At 37.2% G+C, this 20,444-nt stretch overlaps 1 protein-coding gene and 1 pseudogene across 2 annotated transcripts in view; both read right to left on the bottom strand.

The window, feature by feature from the left end:
* LOC115211873 overlaps positions 1-20,235 on the bottom strand; it is a 101,365-nt gene extending 81,130 nt beyond the window's left edge. Inside the window, exons 1-4 of one of the 2 annotated variants that reach the window (XM_036503078.1) lie at positions 20,098-20,231; positions 16,893-17,065; positions 12,441-12,601; positions 8,972-9,085 (exon numbers count right to left, since the gene is read on the bottom strand). In XM_036503078.1, the coding sequence (XP_036358971.1) occupies positions 8,972-9,085; positions 12,441-12,563 (237 nt within the window). In that variant the 5' untranslated portion in view covers positions 12,564-12,601; positions 16,893-17,065; positions 20,098-20,231. Of the gene's footprint in view, positions 1-8,971; positions 9,086-12,440; positions 12,602-16,892; positions 17,066-20,097 lie in introns of both variants that reach the window. The other variant, XM_029780611.2, reaches the window with a different exon arrangement.
* LOC115212443 lies at positions 4,307-4,479 on the bottom strand (annotated as a pseudogene).
* Positions 20,236-20,444: the final 209 nt, after the last annotated feature.

The raw sequence follows: 20,444 nt of genomic DNA, 5'->3' as shown, positions 1-20,444 counted from the left end.
AGATTATAGGGATAGGAGAGTCAATAGACACCAGGTTATAGGGGGTAGGAGGAGAGTCAATAGATACTAGGTTATAGGGGTAGGAGAGTCAATAGACACCAGGCTAGAGGGGTAGGAGGAGAGTCAATAGACACTAGGTTATAAAGGTAGGAGGAGGAGTCAGTGGATATGTGATATACCTTTTTACTTGTTTAAGTCACTGGACTGCAGCCATGCTGGGGTACCATTTTAAAGGGTTTAATCAAACAAATCAACCCCAGTATTTGATTTTTTTTATAAGCCAAGTACTTATTCTACTGGATCTTTTGTTGAATACTATTTTCTGGAGATGTAAACAAACCAACATTGGGGGACAAACACACACACACACACACATATATATATATAGATGACAGGCTTCCTTTGGTTTCCATCTACTTATTTCTTTACTTACCCACAAGGGGCTACACACAGAGGGGGAAAACAAGGACAGACAAACGGATCAAGTCGATTACATTGACCCCAGTGCGTAACTGGTACTTAATTTATCGACCCTGGAAGGATGAACGGCAAAGTCGACCTCGGCGGAATTTGAACTCAGAACGTAACGGCAGACGAAATACGGCTAAGCATTTCGTCCGGCGTGCTAACGTTAGTGACAAGGATTTGGTTGACCCAAGGCTATTGTAGAAGATACTTGCCCAAGGTGCCATGCAGTGGGATTGAACTTAGAACCATGTGGTTGAGAAGCAAACTTATTATACAATCACACCTGTGCCTTGTTGATTCAAGTTAATGTAGGGTTTTAAATTAGAAGCTGAAGCATCAGGATTATTATTTATAACTTTTATGTGCTTCCAGATCCAATTCTAAAAAAACAGAATTATTTCACATTCTCTCAAAAGTTTATAAATTCTTGTGACATCAGCAACATACAATTCCCACTGATAAGAATCTAGGTCCCACAAACCAGCATGCTCTCCTGTCTCATACGATATAAGATTGCTGTTGTCCTGGTCTTTCAGAAGCTATTCTAGTAAACCCATCAAGTATCTTCTCTTTGTTTCCCTGCCTTGCTTTTCCTTTCAGTTTTCAAGTTGTCACCAAGTGCTCAAGGCTTTTTCTTTTCCTATGGTGTTCCAATGAACTTAGGTTATTCTTTATACTGTTAAGAAGCTTCCCATTGATCTTTGCTTATCTAAGGATTTCAATATTTGTCATTTTATCTGCATAGGACACCTTCAGCATTCATCTAAGGAACAATGTCTCGGCAATATTGATAGGCTAGCTTTTGCATTAATTTACTAATGTTTAGCATCACACAAGCATGTTTTAAGGGTGAGTTCTATAGATGCTCCTTGAGCTCTATTCTTCCCTTTTATTCACAGTCATTTATTTGACAATATATGCTTGATTGTGTAAAGAATGCATAGTCAAATGGTTAGGGTGGTTTTGCTGTGTTTTTTTTTTGTTCTATCCACACCATGATGTATAATAAATGCACAAGTATTGCTAGTCTGAAACAGATAGTACATTTAGCAAAAGAAGACTTATGATGTCCTGTGATGAACTGATAGTGAGCTCAGACAGCCCAAAAAGAAAGAAACCTAGTCAGACTTCAGTACATGCCTGCCTCTGTGTGTGTGTGTGTGTGTGCGTAGTGTGTGGTACATACCTAGACATGTGTAATATGTGTTTGTATTGTATTTTAGGATGAGTTTAAATATTTGTTACTTTATAACAATTAAAGAAATTATCGTTAAAATTACTGTTGTAATTAAAAGAAATTAAAAGATCCGCAATTCAAACTAATTTACACAAATAATTAAATGAGATTAATTTATGACTTCTACATTTTGTATTTTCTTTTTTCTTCTTTTTTTTTTCAAATTTTAATTTAGAGAAATGTTGCATAAAACAGTATCATCATCATCATCATCATCATCATCATGATTATTGATAGAAGTTACATCAAGTCACCAAATAATTAACATCAGTCTAGACAAAGCTGCACTGAAATAATTACAGAAAATATAGCCTAGTCCCCAACAAAAACTTACAGTAATTAGTCAATACAAACATAATAATTTTCAAGGGACTGTCATTGAAAGGTAGAATATGTATCCAAATTTTATCTGGTAGACCACATATAAAAACAGTTTTTGAAAAATACCTCACTACCAACATCAATTTTATTACTAAATCAACTAAAGAGTGACTATGTAATTACTTGATCTAACAATTCAATATAGATGTCAATGACAGAGTCTGTATGAGGTCACTCAACCAGCTAGAAATGGTAACCATATCTCAATCAAATCACCTTCTGTTTTAAAAAGGGAAGGATACATTGGATGATGTGGTCCAAGATGCTTGATTAATAAAAGATGGGATGGTCATGGCTTAAAGAATGTCTTTGATCATAATTTTGTTCAGTCAGAGTTGACCTAGGGTTAAACAACAACTCTTTTACTTGTTTCAGTCATTTGACTGCGGCCATGCTGGAGCACCGCCTTTAATTGAGCAACTCGACTCCGGGACTTATTCTTTTTGTAAGCCCAGTACTTATTCTATTGGTCTCTTTCGCCAAACCGCTAAGTAACGGGGCCATAAACACACCAGCATCGGTTGTCAAGCAATGCTAGGGGGACAAACACACTCACACAAACACACACACGCATATATACATATATATATATATATATACATACATATATACGACAGGCTTCTTTCAGTTTCCGTATACCAAATCCACTCACAAGGCTTTGGTTGGCCCGAGGCTATAGTAGAAGACACTTGCCCAAGGTGCCACGCAGCAGGACTGAACCCGGAACCATGTGGTTGGTAAACAAGCTACTTACCACACAGCCACTCCTGCGCCTACTTGTACTATTTTCTTTACAAAAATGGGTTGGATAATTTTTACAAACTCCGATTTCTCTACAAATATCGTTTGATCATTTATCAACCATAATACAACTAGATTCCATTCCTAAAACCAAACACTCAACAGAAAAAAAAAAATGCAAATACTAAGATGAATGCATTTAATTATACCTGTATTATTCTAGCTAATTAAAATTGACACATTTATTATATTCAGGAAAAACAGTGAGATATGAATTCATGATCATATGATCAGCAACAGTCTATCATTATGAACTCTGAGCCAAGTTAAGAAAAATATGATTAGCACTCTGGAGTTCAATGAAACAAAACCACAACACTACAACCCTCTAATTTATTAACAACACAAATTACAGTTTGTATCTATGATAAAGCTAACAATTTCTAACAAACCATCATAGAAATCTCATTTTCTTCATATAACAAACACTGATTCACTATATATTTTACTCTTTTACATGTTTCAGTCATTTGACTGCGGCCATGCTGGAGCACCGCCTTTAGTCGAGCAACTCGACCCCGGGACTTATTCTTTTTGTAAGCCCAGTACTTATTCTATCGGTCTCTTTTGCCGAACCGCTAAGTAATGGGGACATAAACACACCAGCATCGGTTGTCAAGCAATGCTAGGGGGACAAACACAGACACACAAACACACACACGCATATATATATATATACATATATACGACGGGCTTCTTTCAGTTTCCGTCTACCAAATCCACTCACAAGGCTTTGGTCGGCCCGAGGCTATAGTAGAAGACACTTGCCCAAGGTGCCACGCAGTGGGACTGAACCCGGAACCATGTGGTTTTTTTAGCCTTTTTAGTATTTGGATGACTCTGTCATATGTAATGCTTATTTATTCACATTGTTTTCAATTAATTACGTATTATCTTGTAGCTTTGAGATTTCGATAACATGATTATTTATTTTTAAAATGACAATCTGGAGTAGGAGTAAGAAGCCAAATCTGGCCAGGTTGAACATAAAACAAGTAAAATATTTAGGCTGGATATGGTTGGATTAACACATAAAGCACAACAGGCCACGATCATAGCAGTCAGGCACAGGTTGACAGGCCACGATCGTGGCCCAGATAAATGCATTTAATTTATGGGTGTTTGTTGGGATCTAATGTCACTCAAATGCTCCGATACCCACCAGAATGCAAAAGGACTAATAGTTCAACTAATGACTCTTCAGATGATATAAAACTTGCCACCATTATATACTAAGAAGATATTTTAACTATTTTTTGTTTTTTTGTCTTTTATGGTAGTCTCATTTTCATAAAATGTGCTTAGCAGTCCGTGTTATGTAATTGCAAATCCCAGTGCTTTATGGATTAAAAGCTAAAAGGTTAAATTTTTATTTTGCTAAGGGTTAAAATACCTTTTTTTTTTTTGTATCTCCCGGGTGGGAGATGGGCTGAATCCTGGAAGCACTGCAATACCAGGCCAACCCGTGGCAAAGGCGGAGCAGACCTCTAACACTTCACCTTGTTCTAAAAATCAGTTTAATATCGATGGCCCCAGGTAGGAGCCGTATCAGTTAGTTGGTTAATTTTTTGGCTCAAAAAGCAAACAGCAAGGCCATGTAGGGGGACATGGAGTTATGTACAGGGTGGTGTTCATGTAAAGAGTTCAGGCCATTTCTGGTCAAGGGAGACTTTGAACCGAGCAGTCGTCGGCATCACTATCTCATCCGGCAGCTTATTTCATGGATCCGCAACCCGGACGGAGAAAGCCCCTCTCCTTCGATTGAGATGAAATCGTTGCAGATAGAGCTTTGCGGAATGACCCCGCAGCCGACGCTCTGGAGCAGGAGTGAAGAACAGCTCTTTCGAGAGGTTACACTTTCCGCTTATGATGTTGTGAGCAAGAATGAGATCACCACGGCGTCACTACACTTTGATCTTAGCCAAAAGGCCGAGAAGCGATGGTCCAGAACATCTGCTAACCTTTTAATAAGGTCTTGAAGCACATAATGAGACAACTGGGCACAAGTGTTTGGACACTGATAACTTAGCCTGGCTGACTGGACATTCAGCCTGTTTTAGCAAAAATATTTTTTGGCACTGGAAGCAAATACACATATATGCATGCACTCCCAGAAATATATACATATATAAGGTGGCAAGCTGGCAGAAACATTACGTTCTGAGTTCAAATTACGCCGAGGTCGACTTTGCCTTTCAAACTTTCGGGGTCGATAAATAAAGTACCAGTTACGCACTGGGGTCAATGTAATCGACTTAATCCCTTTGTCTGTTCTTGTTTGTCCCCTCTATGTTTAGCCCCTTGAGGGCAATAAAGAAACAAGAAATATATACATACAGACAGAAAGAATAAGAGAGGAAGAGAGAGGGGGGAGGGAGGGAGCAATTACAATTTATTAATTAAACATGATTGACAAAAACACTTTCTGCCTCCTCACACACATAAAGAGAAGTATGCACACACACAAAAACAGTGAGAGAGATGAAGGGGAGGAGGGAGAGAATGAGAGAAACACTATACTATCTGATGTCAAATAAGTCAGCATTGAATTGGCAATGCCAAGTAGGCAGCACCAAAAAAAGCTGTGCCAAAATATCTCATACCTGCCCCTAGACAGATTTTTTTCAGTGGAAGTCTTTTTACAGTTGAGTGAATAAAAACATGTTAAATATAATTGAACCCACCTATATTACAACTATTTCTGCTTAGTGTACCTCTACTTGGAGGCGCAATGGCCCAGTGGTTAGGGCAGCGAACTCACGGTCGGAGGATCGTGGTTTCTATTCCCAGACCGGCCATTGTGTGTGTTTCTTGAGTGAAAACACCTAAAAGCTCCATGAGGCACCGGCAGGGGGTGGTGGCGACCCCTGTTGTACTCTTTCGCCACAACTTTCTCTCACTCTCTCTTCCTGTTTCTTGAGTAACGCTGCGATAGACTGGCATCCCGTCCAGCTGGGGGGAACACATACGCCACAGAAACCAAGAAACCGGGCCCATGAGCCTGGCTAGGCTTGAAAAAGGCGACGTACCTCTACTTAATTAATTTCAGCTTGACGACAAAGCTTTACACACATCAGCAAATTAATTATTTGCTGTTTAACTATAAGAACAGCAGTTCTTAGTGGACTATGAATGGATGGAAGCACTCCGTCGGTTACGACGATGAGGGTTCCGGTTGATCCGATCAACGGAACAGCCTGCTCATGAAATTAACGTGTAAGTGGCTGAGCACTCCACAGACACATGTAGCCTTAACGCAGTTCTCGGGGATATTCAGCGTGACACAGAGAGTGGCAAGGCCGGCCCTTTGAAATACAGGTACAACAGAAACAGGAAGTAAGAGTGAGAGAAAGTTGTGGTGAAAGAGTACAGCAGGGATCACCACCATCCCTGCCGGAGCCTCGTGGACCTTTAGGTGTTTTCGCTCAATAAACACTCACAACGCCCGGTCTGGGAATCGAAACCGCGATCCTACGACTGTGAGTCCGCTGCTCTAACCACTGGGCCATTGCGCCTCCAGACTATAAATGACAGATTTTGTGTCCATAGTTGATGAAGCATAACAATACAGACCCACATCCTATTTATGACATCTTTTATAACCCAGTAATGTATTTTTCAAACACATTGTCCATAAGAATTTCTCTCCCAAGACAACTTTTTTCTGAAGTTGTCTTACCAATTCTTTCGCTTGCTTCAGTGGACTGATATAACTGTCCATACTTAAATTTTAATCATCATTGCTTACTCCTTTATTAGTTTCAGTCATTTGACTGTGGCCATGCTGGAGCAGCGCCTTTAACCGAGCAAATCAACCTCGGGACTTATTCTTTTGTAAGCCCAGTACTTATCCTATCGGTCTCTTTTGCCGAACCGCTAAGTAACGGGGACATAAACACACTAGCATCGGTTGTCAAGCAATGCTAGGGGGACACGGGGGACAAACACAGACACACAAACACACACACACATATATATATACGACGGGCTTCTCTCAGTTTCCGTCTACCAAATCCACTCACAAGACTTTGGTCGGCCCGAGGCTATAGTAGAAGACACTTGCCCAAGGTGCCACGCAGTGAGACTGAACCCAGAACCATGTGGTTGTTAAACAAGCTACTTACCACACAGCCACTCCTACGCCTATATGTAGTGATGATTAAAATATAGTTAATTAATCCTTTAGCATTCAGATTACTCTATCTAATGTAATGACTATTTAGCCACATGGTCTTGAATTAAATGTGCATAATCTTGTAGCTGTGAGATTTTCGATGATATGGCTGTAGTTTTAGAATGTCAGTGTAGGGTAGGAATGAGAGGTTGGATCTGGCTTGCTTGAACATAAAATAGGTTTGATATTTGGGCTGAACATGGTCAGTTTAAATGCTAAAGGGTTAAACATTAATGGTTTTAACTTCAACCAGTTATCCCAAATCTTAATACAAGAAGATGTAAAATATACTTAGTTTGTGGATATACTATCAACTAGCCACCAACTAGTGGCACAAACTTCTATTCCAATTTTAAGAAATGTTAGTTCTGGCTAGGTATCCATGATGTAATCCTTAAAACAGTTCAATGTTTCTAAAAAAAATATGTGGAAGGTATTGTGAACTTGGTGTTCTGCTCTGAATGTTGTAATATAACACTCACGAGTTGTGTAATGTAACAGTCATGTGTTGTGTTATGTAACAGTCACGAGATTATACGAGTTGTGTGTACGTGTATGTATGTACACATACACACACATAAAATTTGTTAACTACACAACTATCCCTAGGGACTACAGATGAAAATCCTACCACAAATGCTGAATTATATACAAAAGCAAAGTAGCTAAGCAGGAAAGTTTTTCAGTTTACAAAATCAGCCACATGAGTTTTTCTTTTTTTGTAATTATATAGTTAGGGAGCTTGCTAAGTTCATGAGTTCAAATTCACGAATAGTATTCTTTTCATTACAGTATGCTTCACACTCTAGGGCTTAATTATTCACCAAGCGGTTAGAAATAGACACCAGATCTTATAGAAATGTTTGAGATAAAAGTGATGTCTAATCTAGGTCAAAATTCATCTCATATCTGCTCAATGAAACCATAGGCAAGAATTTGTTTTTATGAATTCTTAAAATGTTTGGAGGCATTTACATATTTCTAGTGCTTTATATCTTTACTGATAGTTTAGATGGTTAAATCAGTAAGGTATCAAACAACTAGTGATGTGTTGTATCCTTGGATAAGATACTTAACTCTCAAATGTCTAAGTTGAAAACAGACACAGGACTATAGCTTTCACTGGCACATGTGTAAAATTTGGATTTTCTATCCTGCAGCCATGATAGGAAACAGCTCTAGAATTACTCTGTGATCTTTCAGTGTCATTAGAACTTGTATATCCTCATCCTCTAAGAAGCAGTAATATTATAAACATTTATAAATATTTTATTGACTTGCAATGTTGTGATCAGTTTCTCCCAGAGGAAATATTACAGTTGATAGACACCTCATTTGCTTAACACCATATAAACTAGAAACTGGAAACAAGCATTGGCTCAGTAGAGTGTAAGGTTCTATAAAGCAGTTGAGAGAGCAATACAGCTCTGGACAGGAGACGGAAAAACCAACTTATGATGATGATGTCAACAGTGATTGGAACATATGTTAACAAAATGTTCTTATATAAAAGTATCATGAAAAGTTTAATATGAGAGTGAACACTTTAAAATAGGCAGTTTCGTAGCATAAAAAACTAAAGGTTTACTAACTGGTGATACAGATGATAATGATAATGAGAACAATGACGATGATGATAATAAAAAGGATGTTAATATAATGATAATGGTGCTGCTGTTGATGATGATTATCATGAATTCTGTAATTCAAGACAACATTGAAAACAATATATATAAAAGAGACCCTTATAAACTATGTCAAAAATGAAAATATAAAAAAGAGAGAAACAACAATAAGTGTAAAAATGGCCAATGTTCATAAAAAAATATAGATAGATAATGATAAATAAAATAAATGCAAATTGTAAAGAAAATAATGAATAAAGAAGAAATTGAAAAAACCAAACTTACCATATCTGCAAATACTACACGTAAGTTGTTGAAATTCTGCCTGCCGAATACATAGACACCACCTGTGTTGCTGCCAAGAGCAACATATCTTCGAGATACTGAGATACAGGTATACTAAAATAGAGAAAATAATGATTTTTTAAATTAGCTACAATGTGGAGAAAATAATAGTGGAGAAAAATACAGGGTATATCAGATGGAGAGTGCGAGAGAGATGACAATTTAGTGTAAACACTTGTGTAGTGAATGTGTTGCTGTACTCTGTCTCTAAATGCAGGAGTTAATGTCTCATCACAAGGTGGAGTAGCTCTCTACGTTTTTTTGACCCCTTCCGTCATGATAGTAGAGTTGCTCAGTGCCACCCATCAATGTAGGCAGTAAATATCCCACACAAAAGTGAAAGCTTTGTTGAGTCACACATTGTGACTCTTGATTAGCAGTTTCTACCATCCTCAGTGCTTGTACTTGTAGCAATACTCATCTTTCCTCTTGAGCCAGACTTAATGGTTTGCTTTGTGAGAAACTTCCAAAAATTTTATAACATCTTTTCTCTCTTTCACAACTAGTTCAAGACTCATGAGTATCAAGTGAACACTAATTCCAGCAAATCCTCAAACACTTGTTTTTACAGGACATGTAAAACATACGGATAATTAAAATATAGAAAGAACTGCCAGAAGATCCAAACAGAAGGATACTGAGGAAGAAAAAGATTGATGAAATAGCAAAAGCTGATCTCAGAACTTTGAATTTCACAAAGAAAACGACAAAAGAACAAAACAAGTATTATGATGTTATATTGAAGAGAACCTGTCCAACCCATACAAGGCAGGTATGATGATGACATTCTCTCTCAAATACAAAGGAACTATCTTTTTATTTGTAAAGATTAGTTATTATAATAATAATGGCTTGTAACTTGGGTACAAGGCTACAATTTGGCAATGGGAAAGGGAACAGCTAATTAAATTAACCTCATTATTTCACTGAGTGATTTCTGACTAAGGTACAAGGAAGAAGACTATGGCAAGTGGAAACCAATTAAATCAACTCAGTAATTAACTAATACTTATTTTATCAACTCTAGGACAAAGAAAAATTATTCCCCCAATGGAATTTGAACTCTGGACATAAAAGGATGTGCTAAATACAGCAAAACCTCTTGATTGAGATTCTAACAGAAGTACAAGCTCTCAAATTTAGGTAATGGGGAAGGGAGAATAATATTTCAAACAGAATTCATAAAGTCAGAAATTTGTACTGAATGAAGTGTATTCATTTACATCAATTCTAAAATTTCACTGGTATTCAGTTTATTGATTCCAAAAATTTAACTCAGACAAAATTTGAACTTACAACAATAAAAGGATATCATCAAACACCACAAGGCATTCTTCTACAGCTCAACTGATTCTGTCAAGCCACTCCCCTCCTTCAACAACAACAACAACAACCGTTTCTACTATAGGAACAAGGCCTGCAATTCTGGAGGAGGGGGATAGTTGATTACAGTGACCCTAGTGCTCAAATGGTACTTATTTTATTGACCCCAAAAGTATGCAAGGCAAAGTCAACCCTGGCAGAATTTGAACTCAGAATGTAAAGACAGACAAAATACTATTAAGCATTTTGCTTGGCTTGTTAACAAGTCTGCCAGCTTACAATCTTAATAACAAGATCACTCAGAGAGTGCAAACCTCTGCCAAGGCAACACCAACGTACTCTCAACGATTAGCCAGAGATGATTTTTAAAACGAGAATATCTGAAATAAACTCAAATGCTCTCACAACCAAGAATACTAAAAATGAACCCAACTGCTCTCAAAAATTAAGTAAAAAAAAAACAGAAAAATAATCCAGAATTCTTGTCTGATACTGGATGAATCCCAAAATTTAATCAGTTCTTACCAGTCATGAGACCAAACATCCCTGGAAGTTTCATCCGAATCCAACCAGCGATTCTTGAGATATCTAGTCCACGACTGGAAACAATACCTCATCCTTCACTGAGGAAGAAGTAATAATAAGTTCTTACATTGGTACCAAGAGGAGGAAACAGTCAATTATATCAAACCCAGGACTTGACTAGCACTTACTTAATCAACCCTGGATGGATGAAAGGCAGGATTTCAATTCAGAATACAAGCTAAATATTGCAAGGCATTTTGTCCAATGTCCAAATGATCCTACCTCCTCCCCCATAATACTAACAATAGTTTCTGATTTAGGCATAAAGCCAGTAATTTTGATGAGGGAGGGGATTACTTGAATCCACTGACCTCAGTACTTGACTTGTACTGTTTTTTATCAATCCTGGAGGGATGTAAAGGTAAAGTTTACCCTAACCAGATTTGAACTTGGAAAGTAAAGAACCAGAGCAAATACCACAAGGTATTCTGTCTGATGCCCTAACAATTCAGCCAATTCACCACCTTTAAATTTCTAACAAAAGGACAAGGCTAGAAATTTGAGGAAGGGGTTAGTTAATTAAATCAACCTCAGTACTTGGCTGGACTTTATTTTATTGATGCCAGAGGGATAAAAAGCAAAGTTGATCTCAGTGGAATCTGAACTCTGAACATAAATGCTACAAGGCATTTTTTTTCTAAGGTTCTCACGGTTTTTCCAATCAAACTATCCCTTAAATCAATCCATTGTAAAAATAACCATTTCCAATATAAACTTGAAGCTTCAAATTTATAGGATGGGTATAGCTAATTCTATCAACCCCAGTAGTTAACTGGTACTTATTTTAATAATCCTGGAAGGATGAAAAGCAAAGATGCTCTTGACAGAATTTGAACTTAGAACAATCACCGCAAAGGCATTTTATCTGATACTTTAACAATTCTGACAACAGTGATAAAAATTACAAATGTTGCCAGTTGGACACAGGTTAGTTTGGTCATAGGAGGACCACACATACACACATACATGTAAGAATACAAAATGTTGGTCTCTAAGCTCGTTGCCAAGACCCCACTAAATCAATTATCCACATCTATGTCCATGTAGTTCCAGTAAGTGGATACTGTGTAGATTCCTCTATATCCTTCTCAAAACTCGGTGCAGTTGATTCTGTGTTTGTATGTATGAGAGAGAGAGAGAGAGACAGACAGACAGAGAGCAAGGGACAGCAAAAGATCAACCCCACTACTTAACAAGTAGACTGGGCATTTTTAGGAATTAAAAGTTTCGGCCAGGTACAATGCAGTACTCACAACAAGTTAAATCACCCTTAGTACTTGACTGATATAGCTAGTAGACTGGCTTTTTAAGAATGAACTGTCTTTGCTAGATACAATATCAGGCAAATTGAATCATTTCTAATGCCTGGCTGGTGATATAAACAAATTATAAACTATCTGGTACCCACTTCATTCGGTCACTTGCCACACACACACACATACCCACATATAAACAAAATACTGTTAAAAAAAACTAGCGACAATAACTACAGGTAACATACCTTTAGGCGAGAAGATCCCTGAAGTGGCACCTTCAGCTGATCCAAAGCAGAAGATTCCACTAAGATATTGGTCCATGGTTTTCCTTCTGATTTCCCAGAAGCTTCTGAAGTTGCTGTCTCCATTTACCTAGCAGGCCATCCAATATGTAAAAATGAAGAACCTGTCATGGAAGAAACATAATCTATATGGGCATGGATGTGGATTATAGTGAAGAAAATATATTAAAAAATATATATATAAAAAAAGAAGCTAAAACAGTAACAACAGCAGTGTGTTAACAACATTAGTCATAAATAAGTGTATAGTTCAAAAATATTGTTCTGGTTTATAAATACTTCAACTTAAACCCCTTATTTCAGTGATTTCTTCCCTTATACTTGCATGCATAACTTAATGCTTTATGCTGCATTAGTGAAAGGAAATAATGCCTTGAATACCTATTTCTTTATTACCCACAAGGGGCTAAACAAGGACAGACATAGGTATTAAGTCGATTACATCGACCCCAGTGCATAACTGGTACTTAATTTATCAACCCCTAAAGGATGAAAGGCAAAGTTGGCGGAATTTGAACTCACAACGTAATGCAGACGAAATACCGCTAAGCATTTCGCCCGGCGTGCTAATGTTTCTGCCAGCTCGCCGCCTTATTGCCTTGAATACCATGGTACCAAGATATGGAGTTCATGGGGTTTGGAGTGGGGTAGTACCACAAGGCCTGAGTTTTCGAGGAAGGGGACAAGTCAATTACATCGACTCCAGTGCTCAAATGAAAGTCGACCTTGGTGGAATTTGAACTCAGAACATAAAGATGGACGAAATGTCACTAAGCATTTTACCCAGTGTGCTAACGATTCTGCCAACTCACCACCTTCACCTAGATAATATATGCTATCAGCTAAAGAGCTTTTAACACATGAAATCAATCTTCACTGTTAGTTTGTGATTCCACTCTATTTCCTGCGCATCTTACCATTTTTCACTCTTTTTCTGCAAATTGAGCACATTAAGGGTGCAGGAGTGGCTGTGTGGTAAGTAGCTTGCTAACCAACCACATGATTCCGGGTTCAGTCCCACTGCGTGGCATCTTGGGCAAGTGTCCTCTGCTATAGCCTCGGGCCGACCAATGCCTTGTGAGTGGATTTGGTAGACGGAAACTGAAAGAAGCCTGTCGTATATATGTATATATATATATGTATGTATGTGTGTCTGTGTTTGTCCCCCTAGCATTGCTTGACAACCGATGCTGGTGTGTTTACGTTCCCGTCACTGAGCAGTTCGGCAAAAGAGACCAATAGAATAAGTACTGGGCTTCCAAAGAATAAGTCCCGGGGTCGATTTGCTCAACTAAAGGCGGTGCTCCAGCATGGCCGCAGTCAAATGACTGAAACAAGTAAAAGAGTAAAGAGTAAAGAGTAAGAGTATACACACACATCCCTATCTATTTTGCATTCAATTACCATATTGTATACACAACAACATAGAAATGGGGGAAGAAAAGAAGTGAGTAAAAGTGAAATGGAGAACTATTGAAGTGCCAAAATAGGTTTAACAAGAGCAAGAATAATATAATAAATGGATGTAGGGAAGTTATTTAATTAAAAATAAATACATAGAAAGTTGAAAAGTTCTAATATTTTCATCAAAATACTTTAACCCTTTGGTATTTAAACCGGCCGTTTCCGGCCCAAATATTCTATTTGTTTTATGTTCAGACTGGCCATATTCAGCCTCTCACACCTACCCTACAATGCCATTCTAAAAACAAGCAACCACATCATCAAAATCTTAAAGCTACAAGATAATGCATGATTACTTCAAAACAGTGTGGATAAAAAAGCATTAAATTTGATGGAGTACTCTGAATATTAAAGGGTTAAATCAATGAGAATTAACCAACTCAGACATGCATGCAATAGTAATTCATGTTTCTGGATTTGTTAGGCAACAAACTGTTAGAAATGGAAACAGATTTAGAACATCAGATAGAATTTGTTTTGTGTAAATAGATATATACAAATAGATGTGACTCAGAAGTAGGAAATACGTAGGAAATGCAAAAGAGCACTGGAACAAACAGAGATCTGGTGAGAATTAGAGGAAATGGAACAAAATTAGTCTTCTGGAAATAAAGATGAAACACTGTTATTGGTCTTTCTGAAAATAAATGAGCTATGCCCATTATTTGTCTCTCTACAATTGTTGGTCTAATTAAATATATCCATGTCGGTGGCACGTAAAAAGCACCATCCGAATCGTGGCCGAAGCCAGTGCCGCCTCGACTGGCTTCCGTGCAGGTGGCACGTAAAATGCACCAATCCGACCGTGGCCGATGCCAGCCTCGCCTGGCTCCAGTGCAGGTGGCACGTAAAAAGCACCCACTACACTCACGGAGTGGTTGGCGTTAGGAAGGGCATGTAGCTGTAGAAACGTTGCCAGATAAGACCGGAGCCTGGTGCAGCCTTCTGGCTTCCCAGATCCCCGGTCGAACCGTCCAACCCATGCTAGCATGGAGAACGGACGTTAAACGATGATGATGATGATGATGAAATATATGTTTATGTCTCACATGTATATTATTTATATTGGCAACAGCAAGACCAATGGGTTGTAAAAAATCTGCCTTGACAAATTCTGTCCAACCTATGCAGACATGGAAAAATGGACGTTAAACAATGATGGTGATGGTAATTATCTCTATCCAATGTGATTATCTCTGTTCAATGTAGTATTAATCAATGATGATCATGGCAATTATCTCTCTGGTCATGCTGGGACACAATCAGTAACATATTTTTCTGATGTAATAAAATACTGAGTAATCTTGGTTAGATCAAGGCCATTTTGTTTTTCATGTTGGTTCATTACAAATACATTATCGGTACCTTAAGTCACCAAAAGTTAAGTCGTCCAATGAAGGAATCAAATGCTGATATACAACAAACTGAAACAAGATTCAGCCCCTGGCCCACAGGCAAACTGTCTCTACTCTGTCTTTTCTATTGCGACTATAATGGCATCTGTTCTTCAGAGTCCTGTTCATCCTTAACTCAGGTAGCCCTTACCTATTTGTTTCCCCGCTTCTTGTCACCTGTGTTGTGTCCAACCCTTCAGAGCCTGGACTAACTACTATGACCCATTCTTCTTCTCCAGAGCACCAACTTTTTGGTATCTTCTCCTTGATCACGTCTTGTTACAACAGTTTAAATGGAACATTAACAAACATAACCAGTCTCAGAAAACCTGCAAAGATAATGGGTACTGCCCCTAACATCAAACAACACACCTAGTGCCATCCGCCAACCATCAACACTATCACCACAACTCTAAAAATAACATATTATGTAATAAAAACCTATATGTAGAGATAGTGTTTATGATGACAGAGATAGTTGGATACATAAGCTTGACTGTTTACATATTGTGCCGACTTGCTAAAAACGATAGCTATATCTCCCACAAACCACATCCGACAGGAAGGACGTCTTGATTGGATATTGTTGTCTTAGATAAATAAAATGGAATAATTATGATTAGAACTACTTTGATCATAAGGTCTGCTTGATCTGACAGCTGATATAGTGCTAAACAACTATGTAATTTAACGAGAGAGATATTTGATACCATGTAATTGTGCAAGAGTATTTCAATACGCAACAACAAGATTTATCGGAGATAAATAACCAAAGAATAAAGTACGACTAATTCAAAGATAGCACGTTAATAAGGTTACAATCAGTAACTGTCCTGTCACACGGCGATGTTGTCAAAGTGAATCACAGACCCAGAACGAGGAAGTAACTTTTACCCTAAACATATATAGTTCGCAGTGTGCATGCATTTTTTATATTTCAACAACTTTTTGTAAAATGTGTCGCTAAAACAAACCTACATTTATATCAAAGAAGATGCCATCACATATTCGCAAACAGGTGAGAGATGAAACTGGCGAAAGAGAAATAGCGACTACTATACAGTTGTCAGAATGCCATGGAGATAGGCTAAAGTAATAAGTGCAATAAACACATCCACAGTTGAAATGCCAACTTGATTGGCCTGTAACAAATTCATTAGTAATACGAGTACTATTTATGTTTCTCTAGATTGTGTTTTGGTCCCAGGTCATCTCTGATTCAGTAGACTTATGATCTCAAAAACATTCTATTCCAGACCAACTCATATTTTTGAGACAAAGTTAGTCTGAGACTACATCCTCCAATAATGTCCTTTCCTTTTTAAGGGTGTTTTTTAAAGGGAAGAATTGTCTACTACTTCTAACAGATTCAGCGACTGTGTAGTGGCTCCCTCGCTTGCTCGTATTTTACCAGATCAGCCCTGAACATAGAAAAACTATGATCAAAAGAATTCCACCCGTAAGCCACCCAACTTTTTTTAAAGCTGCTCAGCTGTAAGTTGGTTGCTATTTCAAGCAAGGAACAAGCGTGACATACCTTAAATTTTCGTTATCAAAGGTATCCATCAACGGGGTATCCATACAGAGAGCATATAAAGACAGTGCAGCTCGGCGGTCGAGGTTCTCTGTAGTAGAAAGTATGGAGTAGGGTGGGGCAGGTACACTACTTCCTATGATCTGTATGTGGAAAATCTACTTTCGAAATGTTAGCTGAATAATAGATTAAAAGTTTATTTATTATTTATAAGGAAACTTAAGAGTAACATCTATTGGGTATTCACATTTGTTTATGCTTTATATATAACTATTATATCTTCATAATTCTTCTTTATTTCATTATTAGCGTATATCTACTATTTACTAAATACTGTGTGTGTGAGAGAGAGAGAGAGAAAGCACATCTATTGAAAATGACGGGAAAATGAGAGATACATATGGAATGCATAATCGACACATAAAATGAAAATGTCTTCGATTATCGTATTACGTGTTGATGATTCATAATTAATAATAGAAAAAAAAAGGCGTTAAGCGTTATTTTAGACATCTCCTTTTTTCAAAACAGCTTGTCTAGTTTACAGGCATCACTAACGAAACTGTATACCTCCCCTGCAATTCATTCAACCTTCGATTTTACGATTAACAAAAGAAAAAAAGGAAAAGCTTTTTGACTGACGGAGCCAGTCTGTCATCTCAGATGTATATCAATGAGTTTGTTTACGACAGACAGCACCATGCTGCTACAGTTGTAACAGCACGCATGTTATTTGAAATTATTCGACACGCTGAATTAAAAACAGGGGGGGGGGATCTACAAGTGCGTGTGCGTGTGTCTGTGAGTGTGTCTATCTGTCTATATGGTGCCAGCGTACAAGAGTGGCTAGTAGCTGCATAATAGCTGATATCGAAAAAATGGCATCAGTGGTTCGTGTTGCGCAACCAGCACTGCCTTCGCTAAATGCTTCAAGTTGTAGATTGCCCACATTTCATTTATCTGTAGAAGGGTAAAGTCTCACGATATATAATCAACACAATATATTCGTTCATTTGGAGCGAAAAGCGTAGATTCCAAGGCACTATTTAAAAAAAAATACAGTAGAGCTAATTTACCCATTCATGGATACATCGATAAGACAAAGGAATCAAGCAATCGATTCTACTGCGCGCATCTTTGACAATCAATGTGTGTGTGTGTGTGTACAGACGGATGGGATGTCCCTGCCAAGCATCCACGTCTACAAGGCTTTGTTTGTACATTCTCTAGATTTCATTATTTTCCTTCGAGAGTAATACACACACACACGTCTGTCTGTGTATATCATTCGTTGGTCGGTCTATAATGTTTAGCATAAGAGCCAAGTGATAGCGGCAGGGATGCAGAGATGAGAGAGGAATATAATTAGGGAGAGAACGATTAGTTGCGATAGATAGAATGGCGAAGAGAGAAAGGAGAAGCTTTAGCTCGATTTATAAATAAAACAGAAATTACTGAGGATAGCATATTTTCCTTACTTTATTTATATACTATACTTAAACCAACTCACGCCTTTGTTATGATTTCTCTAGACTATTATTGCGTGTGTGTTTGACTATGCAAGCTCCATTATCCAAGAGACATTTGCATAACGATGCTGCTAACAAGTGGGTTTTAAACAAGCACCTGCAAGTCGTTTTCGACGAACCTAATTTCGAATGAACCTAAATGAAGAACACTACAGCAAAACAATAACAATGATGATTTTGTAGGGCACAAACCTGATTTTGTTTTTAATCTGAAAACCTGAAATTTACCTTATACAATCAGCCATTGCAATTGTTTACTAGTAAACAAATTTCTCTTTTCAATTAAGTTTCAAGCGAATGATGAATATTTAATTTATTATGAATTTTAAAATTGACTGTTATATTACTGGTATTAATATTCAGCGATTTATGTAGTTATGACGAAAGAAAGAAGAAAAAAATTAATAAGATGACCCATAGGTAAATTGATCCAAAAACCTAAAAGTACAAAATTTGCATACACCTCGGATAAGAGAATTCATAGAAATTTAGGATACTATGCCCTAATATAAAAGAAAGAAATTAAGACACATTGATCACGGTTGGAAAGCATTTGTTCATGATCAGGGCTGCTATAGGACTACAGAACAACAATTAACAAAATGCATTTTACATTTAATCTGACGCCCTACTGTCTCGGTCGGAATAATTATAATTTTTTTTTTTTTTGCACCTAACACAAAGGTTTCATTAAGTATATGTAGAGGAGGGGATAGCAGTACCTTTCTCAAACGAGCTAATATGTTTTTGTTTTACATAGATACGATAATTGGTAATTAAACAATTATTGGAAGGTTGATGATACGGTGCATGTGTATTATACAAACACATACATATATGCATATATATATATATATATATATATATATATATAATAACCGAAACTGATCAGTACATGGGTAATTATTTTATTTCGTATATTTTCACTTGTTTATTGCTTTGGTTTTGTGCTGAGTTTTATTTGAGAACAATCTTTTGTGGAGAATGGCGATTTGACGTCTATATTTAGCATGTTGACTGTCCACTTTTCGTGTTCAGTCCTTAATTGGTATATATAAATATTTTAATCTTCGGATTCTTTTTTAATATGCTAGACCACTGGTTTTAATTGATAAATATCAATTTCTACCCTTAATTAATTTTATATATATATGTACGATGCAAATGCATCCATATATAACAATCAGCGTATATATATACATAAATATTTATGCATACTACAAATGCGTGTACATAAATATATATTCTTACATAACATACATGCGCGCACAGATTTTGTATTTAGTATTTCTTCGTTATACACCCAAAACTACGTGCTGTATATAATGCACGTACGCACGCACCTGGAGATGGAAGGGTTGGGGGTAGGCATGGTTGATACAATGAATGAAAATAGAAAATACTAAGAGATGATGACAACGTTTAAATGATGACAACGGGTTCTTACAAGCGAAAAATAGATAACGTGTTCTCCGACAATACTTAAAGAACGAGACAGTGTTCTGTTGTGGAAAACACACACACACACCCCTTAGAATACCAAAGAAATCGTAGCGAAAACTAAAACGGACGGAAATAAATGAATCAAAGAAGCAGAAGAAAATAAAATAACAAATAAATAAAAGCAAAACGAACAATTACAGTGATTACGTTTTTTCTTATATGCTTTAAACACTTACTTTGTCAATAGTGGACAACCCGTTTTGTTTTCTTTGCGTAAAGTACCCAGGGTGTAATTAAGAGCACACACCTATCCGTCCTCACATGATGCATTCTCTTGAAATCGTGGGATGCACCAAGTCGAAACGAAAAGAACAAACTAGTCGATCATATTTACTTATGTAAGCCTCGTTATCGGACATTCCTATTGATATGGGTTATTCTTGTCTTGCAGTGCAGACGACGCGAAATTTTTTTCTTTTTTTTTTTTCATATAACAGTATGGACTGCGGCCAAACTGGAGCACAGCTTTGGAAGTTTATTATTATTTTTTTTTTTCTAAAAAGAAGAGAAAACTTAAAAACTT

Source organism: Octopus sinensis, linkage group LG5, assembly GCF_006345805.1.
Source record: "Octopus sinensis linkage group LG5, ASM634580v1, whole genome shotgun sequence".
In the NCBI taxonomy this organism is placed as follows: domain Eukaryota; kingdom Metazoa; phylum Mollusca; class Cephalopoda; order Octopoda; family Octopodidae; genus Octopus; species Octopus sinensis.
Note: the sequence above shows the minus strand (reverse complement) of the source record. Positions and strands in the feature narration are given on the sequence as shown.